This window comes from Salvia hispanica, chromosome 5, assembly GCF_029641045.1.
Source record: "Salvia hispanica isolate PSC_SH4W2 chromosome 5, Shi_PSC_v1, whole genome shotgun sequence".
NCBI classification, from domain to species: Eukaryota; Viridiplantae; Streptophyta; class Magnoliopsida; order Lamiales; family Lamiaceae; genus Salvia; species Salvia hispanica.
In genome coordinates this window covers 13,485,709-13,494,994 of record NC_142696.1, presented here as the reverse complement: position 1 = coordinate 13,494,994, position 9,286 = coordinate 13,485,709, and the positions used below count along the sequence as shown (strand labels likewise).

Genomic DNA, 9,286 nt, shown 5'->3' with positions numbered 1-9,286 from the left:
TTTTGGTCAATTTCCTTAGAAGATGGTGTTTGGTTATTAGCTCATTTGATGTAGTTATTAACTCAATATCCATTCGCTACAACGGAGACGTACATGATATCCCATCACGAATCATTCCAAACGTTGGGCACATATAAACGGGATAAAAAATGGCTTCAAACGTTGGGCACATATAAATTCGCTTATAAATGGCACACGAAGGGAGTACTTGGTAATTAATGACTGGTATATCGTCCCTTATAATTTGTCACATCAGATTCGGTACGAGTTTTAAGAAATGTAATAGAAAGTGGATTGAAAAAGTTAGTGGCATGTGGGTCCTATTTTTATATATTTGTCTTATAATAAAATGTGAGTGAAAAAAATTTAGTGAAATGTGAAAATAATAATAATGAAAAGTGATAAATTTTTAGGGACGGAGGAAAATGAAAATAAGTGATAAATATTCAGGGACACAAGGAGTAGTTGTGTTATTACATTGAATTGTGTACCTGCGGGATTTAATAATATCCAAAAAAGGTGTTTGGAAAATAAAATTTATTATTAAAAAACTGGTTAGTTAGAATTTGTTCCATGAATAATAAATAAGATTCCAAACTACAAAACTCTTTGAAAAATATATAATTTAATCCATAGTTTATAGTAGACATAGAATTAATTAATAGATTTAACATCTTAGACACGAGAAATATTATAAATTAAAATGGAACCCAAATTTCTTGTAATTTTGGGATTGGACGTGCAGTGAATATTATTCTCTGTAATGGTACAATATAATACTCCCTCCGTCCCAGTTTAAGAGTCACATTTTGCCATAAAAGTCCGTCCCAGTTTTAGAGTCACATTTGGAATTTTCCATATTTGGTCATACAATTTTACCCCATTGTTCATCAAAATTACATCAAAATGTCATTATCTACATTAAAATAAACCAAAACAAAAATAAAAAACCAAAAAGTCAAAAAGGGACCCATCTTCAACCAACTCACTTCATTTATTACACACTCCACCATTTCAATTCATTAATTACATACTCACCTAATTTCTTAAAATCCGTGTCATAACTAAATGACACTCCTAATGTGGGACGGAGGGAGTATTCCATTTGATATATATTAAATTATGGGTTAATTAACTTAACTATTCCCTTCGTCCCAACTAAGTTGGGACAAAAATTTTGGGCACAAAGATTAAGAAATTGTATTGAAAAGTAGGAGAGAGGAATAAAGTAGGAAAGGTAAAGAGAGAGTAAAGTAGATGGTGGAATAAAATAAGAGTGATTGGTGTTTTATTTTTTGTTAAAAAAAAGGAAATGACTCAACTTAGTTGAGAAAAACTTTTGGGTACGAAGATTAAGAAATTATATTGAAAAGTGGGAGAGAAGAATAAAGTAGGAAAGATAAAGAAAGAGTAAAGTAGATGGTGGAATAAAGTAAGAGTGATTGGATGTTTTGTTTTTTGTTAAAAAAAGAAATGACTCAACTTAGTTGGGACATCCCAAAGAGGGATACGACTCAACTTAGTTGGGAGGAGAGAGTAGCATATAACAAATGAGTGAGCTCAAGTCCAATCTTCCATGGATCCCTAACCTAGCCCGTACATACATGACTCTATATATAAAGATAGAAGTGAAGATGAACCCCTAATCTTGCCCTTGAAGCCTAATATCGGCTCCTACTATCAAGAAAGAAGAAGAGAATTTTTTTTGAACTCTCATAATTCATAGGAGTTGATCTTGATCCAATTCTCAAGTTTTTCGTATTTTTGGTTCACATCTTCATCTATCAAGTCCTATTCGTTAATTTGAGATTTTCTCATGCAAATGGATCAACATGAGTTTGGAAATAGGTTAGAAGGTCTGAGATCGAGTATGGACTCTATATGTGGACAAGATGCAAGCCACATTGATTCTTTGGAGAGTCAAAATATAACAATCACAAAACACACTTAATTTACATAATTGCATGTGAACTATATGTGTTTATCATAGATCTATAAGTTATACATGAAAACTGAATAATCTACGTAATGACCTAAATAGATTCTTTTGGAATTTACATACTTTGCAACTTTTGTACTTTCATAGGCCTGCGTTCGCTAAGGTTATTTCATATTTGCATACCGCATACCATCTTTTTCCTTTGCTTTCTCCACTTGTACTGTCTAATGACATTGAAAAGTAATAGCGGTCTTCAAATGCACTCATCAAATTTTATTCTCAAACCAATACGTTACGGCTTCCTCTCATCCCAATGCCATGCCCCCTCTTCGTTTAGGGAGAGAACGAAAATAATCTAAACCATGATGCACAAATTGTGAAACATGTTGATGACTATCAAAGCATATGGCCAGTATCCAAATCCTCTTCATCAGATAGGTCTTCGTATGATTCATCACTCATATTTTCTTATCCTTAAAATTCCTCTTTTGACGGTGGACTACGTAAATCGGGGCCACCACATAGGACATCATCTTCCTCAACCTCTTCCGCAACATCAACCATATACTCTTATGTCCCACTCAAGATGTCCACCTTTTCTTTTTAGTTTGTCTCATTCAAGATGTCCACTTTCTATATTTTGAAATAAAATTCCTCTCTCCTCTCTCTTCATTAGAGTATTTAACTACCTTTTTCTTTCTACTTAGTCCAACTAATAGCTCCTTCTAAAATCTCGTTGGACATCTTGAAATGGGACGGAAAGAGTATGTTGTACTAGCTCAAATTCATGCGACCAATATCTAGTTGTGAATTATGATATTGCTCCCTTAGATATTTACCAATATCATATGGTTGATACTGTTGACCCCTAAGCCCAACATCACATGTGGCCAGAGGCGAACCTATTTGGAGCCTTGGGAATCCCATGGATCCCCCAACTTTTGTATCTTTACTTATATATACGTAAATGTAAATATTCACCGCCTTTCATTTGGGAGATTCTTCGAATCCCATGAGGGCCATAATTTGTCTTGAATTAGTTTCCAGCTCTTCTTTGGCTATATAGACAAATTATTACTTTTAAATTATACTATACACTTTGTAATATTTTTTTTTAATTTTGTTAACACTTTTCATTTTTATAACTACTTTTAACGATTATGTATGTCTAATTATTGTAATTTTTTTATTATTTGTCATTCACTTTAATAATATATGTCACAATTTTCTTATCACTCATGCGACAACTACTTGAAGTGATGTAATTAAAAAAAAATGCTCTACAACTATTATTAGCAATTTAGAACCCCCAGTTACGAAATCTTGCTTCCGCCACTATATGTGAAAGATGATTGTGACTATTGTTGGTTATTCGGAATGTTTCGACATACAATTCGATTAAATGAGAAATACAAGCCTCATCTTACATCATCTGCATGCACATTTGATTAAGTCTTACAACTGCATAAATGTATCCATATTCCAAATTTATAACACGTCTCCATATTATCACTATAGTTAGCTCATTCATGCTTATTCCAATCCTTTACACTACATCAAATCAACAAGAACATCGTAAAAACACGTCCACTAAACCCAATAAATCCATTACTGTAAGGGGGGCTAACAGTCAAATCACATCGTACAAAATAGTGTACGTGGGAGAGAGAAGAGAAGAAATGAACAAAATAGCCCCTCTGGAGGAAATTTTGAACTAAAAATAAATAAAAATGTAAAAGCCATTATAATACTATTACATTAAAATTTAGAAACGTGCAAAGATATTTCTTTTGGGAATTTGACAATCATTATTCCGAACCCGTCTTTGGAGAAATCCAACTAATACTGTTCGACTAAATCCATCTTTGAAAAAATCCAAGTAATACTGTTCGACCAGATTTACAAATTAACAGAAGGTTAAAAGAATATATATTTCTAAAATCAATCGACCCATAGAGATTTTTGACATACTTCCATGGATAAAATAAACTTAATGGAGTATAAATTAAAAAGAATACATGGTACCAAATCAATCGACCCATACAGATTTTGGACGAAATTCCATAGATAAGGCAAAGCAAATAACAAATTCTATTTTTGTAATAAGACCAAACCCATTTGAACTCACCCACCACCTCCACTTCAAAGAATGCACTTCTTCCCCAACCAACTTCTCCAAATTGAGGATTCTCAGTCTACCTAGAAATTTCAGGACAATGGTGCTCTATGGTAGCAAGTATAAACTACAATTGAATCGCAAATAGCAAGTCTATTGGAAAGCCTAAGCAGCAAAGAAAATATAAATGTTGAATGATGGGATTTACACAAAGTCAACAAACCAAACGGGTGCAAGAAAAAGTAGCCGTCGATAATTACAAAGTCTTACAAGCAGCCAATACTGGACGAAGAGCAGCAGTCAAAAACATTTCTCATAGAATTTCATCAAGTCCATGTGCAACTGTGAATGGGTTCTACTTGAACAAACTCGAATCGAATAGGCCAAATCACAAAAAGCCATTAAGAGATGATAGGGTATGATCGTTATAAAATCGAATTGTTTGCACAAGTCAGTGAAACAAAGGAAGCCCCATTCTTCAGTCGACACCAACTTTTTTTCCGACTTTTTGTTTAAGGAAGTAGAGCATGGAGCAGCATTTGGAAATTTTACTCAAAGCATTTCTTGAGACCGTCTTACGCAATGACTAACTTTCTTCTTGAAATCATCCCTTCGATCTCTCCATTCCTTCTGCAGTAATCAACCCAAACACACAGACATTGGTACAAGATATCAACTAAAACATTACTTCAAAAAGATTAATATCAAATAGATAATAAAAAATACAAAAAAATATGTTATCCACTTGGACTGGTTTTCTATCAAATAAAACTCACTTCAACCGGAACACCAAATAGCAAAGTCATATTTGCAAGTCAAATGATTGTGTGTGTGTGAGAGAGAGAGAGAGGGAGGGAGAGATCACTTTGCTCAGGAAAATTGAATACCCAAGAAAATTAGCAAAATCTAGTATCTTCACTTACAGCAGCTTCAACATTAGCAGGAGACTCGTCATTAGGGCTTGAAAGCATCGATATGATGCTAAGAACTATACTCTCCACCTGAAATAAAAACTTTGGATGAACTTAAGTTTTACACATGAATTGCATGAACAGCTGATAGACATAGTGACATAGTGATAATGTTTCAGAAGAATACTTCGTAGAAATTGTGATTTACAAGAAAGCATTAGAAACATGCATTCAGATTCCAAGAAAACATAATGTTCTTAATTGAAGGGACAAAACCTACACTAAGCTATTTTATCCATTGGAACAGCAAACTAAGCAACGCAAAAAAGCATAGCCAAATTAATAATCCACACAACAAATTATCGCTATTTGCCAAAACAATGCCATTAATTTACCACCTCAAAGTTCTCCATACATCAAAGTCCCAACAAGTAGGTGATGAAAACCAACAATCAAATACCCCCCCTGTCAGCCATTAATCTTTCCAATTTGCCATTTTTGCACGTCCGTGAATAATTATCCCATTTGCTTTTTACTGCTTTTGGTAATGGACCCCACATTCCACTAACTTTATCTCACTCATATTTTATTATAAAACTAATACTAGCTCCGTCCACAAAAAATAGTCTCGTTTTGCCATTTTGGGATGCCCATGAAAAACTACTTTGGTATACTTATCTTCATTCTTTTATACTGGTGAAAACTACTTTGAGAATAAAGTACCATTCCTTACTCCGGCTGGCCCTTTTCTATATTTAAACAACAGCCAGACCCTTTATGTTCTAAAGATCAGAACTTATTTACATAACAACTTAACTTAAAAGAAATAATTTCAGACTAGCAGATTAAACTATAGAAGCTCAGTTTCTGAACCTTAGAAACTGAAACCGCTCTCAATTTCAAAGTAAGGTTTAATGGTTATTCACAACACAGGACAACCAAGAAACTCTGAGCACATATGTTTAGGTAAAATCTCACTATATACTCATCTCTTAGTTTTGTAATCCATTTGTTTAAGGCTAAAGTAGAAGAATTGAGATATACAGGTTTAAGACATTTAATAATGAATAGATGTTTACAATGTTTCTTCAGATGATGTTTGAACCAGAATCACTTCTTATAACATAAATATAATAAAGCAAGATTCTTGCTGCCCATACCGTGTGGACAGGTGACCATCGTTCACTAGCAAGCTCATAGCCATTTGGATCATCCCCAGGGGGGTGAAGAATCGAAATGCAAACCTTTCCATCAGCATATACTGCACATCGCATTATTTAAAAATCAAACCAATGTAAAGGTTACAATGAACCTACCAGGCAAGGTAAACATCATATATGAACAAGAGTAAATACCATTAGGATGCCAGACTTCTGAGGTAAATCTTACTGTAGGAGGACTGTTCGGGTAATCTGATGGGAAGCTCATTATAGCATTGAAGAAACCTCCTTCGCTGCATCATGAGTTTCAACCCATAAGAATCAAACTCAAACATAAGTGAAAATTTTCCAATATCAGACATATTAAATGTAACGCAATTTAAATCAAATGAGAAGCGACGGAAGGAATTTTTCTTATGCACTAATAGATGTTCCCTACTAAAAACATATAATATCTTGAAACAAAATAGATCATTCTTACAAATACTTGCTATGTCAAGATGTAATCTCAAGGACTAGTCATTTGGAACATCTGGCCATTATGTAGTTATAAAGTCTATCAATAAATCAAACCAAAAAAATCATAAAATCTTTCAAGCAGAACAGGGAAAAGTTTTAAACCCTATTCAATGAAATAATAATCGAATTCACAAAGATATGAAGTTGAAGAATCATATAACAAGGGCAATCTCCACTTGCCATGATTCTTTAGAAAAATACAGGTGAAACATTTTCCATTCCAATGCAAAGCTTCTAATAAATTTAGATTTAATCATATCATCAATCATCATAATACCAGCTTTCAAGTTTCTTCACAAAGATATGAAGTTGAAGAATCAAATAACATGGGCTGTCTCCATTTGGCATGAGTCTTTAGTAAAGACAAGGAAAACATTTTCCCCACCAATGCACCGCTTCTAATAAGTTTTGCTTTAAAGTTTCTACACATGTGACAACATATACAATGTTAGAAAACAGAGAACAGTAGTCATTTATGATGACATACAATTTCATTAATACTAGGTAATCACCTTTAATAGATAAATTATGTGTCTTGCGACAAAATATCTCCACTCAAGCAGCTGTGAGTACATAACCAGATATATTTTTAAGCAATGAGGAGCTTACATTAAAACAGTCTTGTAACATAAGCTAACCAAAGTCTATTAGTATATAAACACAATACATGTCAAAAGACAAATTATTTTTATACGAAGTTAAATATTTGCTCTATCCTCTAGAGAACCTATGGTACCCCGGCGCCAATTTGCAACTAAATAATTGTATTTACATGTTTTGCACTTCAGTTCTATATGTGCATCTAGTTCAAACCTTTGTGGAGATATTAAAATATTCGATAACAAAACACAAATTAAAGCAAGTAGGATGTATTGTACACACACGACACATTTATCATAAACCTAAAGTCATGTAATTAGATCACTCAAAATTTAGTGTTCCAAACAGATAAATATAAAATGAATGATTCCCACTGCCACAAAACCCAATGAATTGTAAGTGCAGAGCATAAACAATGTAATTCTTAATCAGTATACGATGCCACACAAGTCAATTGAGATTGTGTTAAGCATGGCAAAATCATCAAGCCAACCAGAACTCCACACAACATAGAAAAAGATCATTCAAGTTCAGCATAAAACCCCCAAACACAAAGAAGATGAATCAAACAAACACAAAAATACTACAAGCAAAAAAGATATAATCCAATTAACCCTAATCCCAAATACAAAACCGTAATTACACAAGATTGGGAACATGACAAGGCGAGATACTCACTACAGAGTATCAGGAGGCCCAATAATAGTAACACTCCATTCAAAAAGATTGGTCTCATCCAACAATCCGGCGGAAAATCCGTCCACAGGGTTTTTGCACAGATCTGCGAGTGAATAGCATAGATCATTAAAACCAAAACCCACAAGATTTAACCCAAACCCTAAAAAAAGATAAATCCTATTCACCGACAGAAAATAGCGAAAACAATAAAATTAACATCGGGAAAATTACCTTTGAGCTGTTTCTGAAGGAGGAGACTGGCTTGAGAGGGTGAAGCCATCGAAAAATATAAAATTAAAAAAAAAATTGAAAACTGAAAGGGAGAACAACAGAAATTTAGGGGAGAAGGGCTGCAGAAAAAAAATATAAATGCGTATATATACAGAGGAACAACAGCCTGTTTAAAGTGCTATTATTAGTCGGCGCTTTTTTGCCCTTTTTTTGTGTATGTAAAAATCTAGTCCGACCAAATTTACATACTCGCTCCCTCCTCCGATAAAAAATATTCTCATTTTTACTATGATATCAACCAAAGATATAAAACTTTTTTGTCACTTTCTCTTTTCTGTATTATTTATTTTTTTTCTTATTTTCTATCAAATGTTACAAATAATGCAATAAAATTCATCCATGTCACAAATACTTCCTCGATCCCATGTTACTCAGATTTTTCGATTTCGGCTCGTCCCAAATTACTTACACTATTTCTATTTTAAATAAGAATTAGGGTATTTAGTTAATATATTAAAATTAATTAGTATTCCCTTATTAAATAATCTCATTACACTTAAAGTACTAATTTAATTACACTAAAAAATAAACCTTAAATTTACGACCTAAAATAAAAGACGTGAGTAACATGAGATGGATGGAGTAGCACTTTCATTGACGGATGAAGTATATTTTCCTTTCCATAGAAATAAAATTCGCAGTTATTATTACACATTTATTTAGATCACAATAGATTAGTTTGATTTTTATAGCTAAGATATAATTAAAAAAAAACAATAACTAGATTATTGCTTTTTTAGGCATAGAAGAAAATTCTAGTTTTTTTATTTCTTCGGCTCTTCATATAATTTTGTTTAAAAATCCAATATTCCGATTATAACTCAGTGTTATGATATTATAACAAAAGCATTTCCGAACAGTTTGCACAATTAGAACGATTTGTATATAATAAATTCTATATTTCACTTTTACCCAATATGAGAAGAGGTAATTTTATCGGCATTGTATTTGCTTATGTATTTATAAGATGTTTTCCAAACATTAAAATATACTCCATCCATCCTATAGAAATAGATCATAATTCTTTTTTCGTTCGTCCATAAAAATAGTCCATATTCATTTATGGTAACAT

The 9,286-nt window shown here is 32.9% G+C and overlaps 1 protein-coding gene across 4 annotated transcripts; it reads right to left on the bottom strand.

Moving 5' to 3' along the window:
- Window positions 1-4,286: 4,286 nt before the first annotated feature.
- On the bottom strand, window positions 4,287-8,305 carry LOC148926323 (ubiquitin-conjugating enzyme E2 7-like). Of its 4 annotated transcripts, none has more exons than XM_089059603.1 (7): window positions 8,155-8,175; window positions 7,924-8,026; window positions 6,923-7,067; window positions 6,322-6,419; window positions 6,127-6,227; window positions 4,979-5,068; window positions 4,287-4,685 (listed from the first exon to the last, which is right to left on the bottom strand). In XM_089059603.1, the coding sequence occupies exons 3-7, from the start codon at window positions 6,991-6,993 to the stop codon at window positions 4,608-4,610; spliced, it is 438 nt and encodes a 145-aa protein (XP_088915729.1). In that variant the 5' UTR covers window positions 6,994-7,067; window positions 7,924-8,026; window positions 8,155-8,175; the 3' UTR covers window positions 4,287-4,607. The 4 variants fall into 4 exon arrangements, with proteins under 4 accessions (XP_088915729.1, XP_088915730.1, XP_088915727.1 ...); XM_089059604.1 differs by lacking the exon at window positions 8,155-8,175 and adding an exon at window positions 7,158-7,208; XM_089059601.1 differs by lacking the exon at window positions 6,923-7,067 and having other exon boundaries at window positions 8,155-8,305.
- Between the last annotated feature and the right edge of the window lie 981 nt (window positions 8,306-9,286).

Coding starts and splice junctions, on each gene's coding strand:
- LOC148926323 (XM_089059601.1), bottom strand. CDS start 8,203: ATGGCTTCACCCTCTCAAGCCAGTCTCCTCCTTCAGAAACAGCTCAAA. Junction 5,069..6,126: donor GATGGTCACCTGTCCACACG/GTATGGGCAGCA, acceptor GTTCATCCAAAG/TTTTTATTTCAGGTGGAGAG. Junction 4,686..4,978: donor CTGCTAATGTTGAAGCTGCT/GTAAGTGAAGAT, acceptor TGATTACTGCAG/AAGGAATGGAGAGATCGAAG.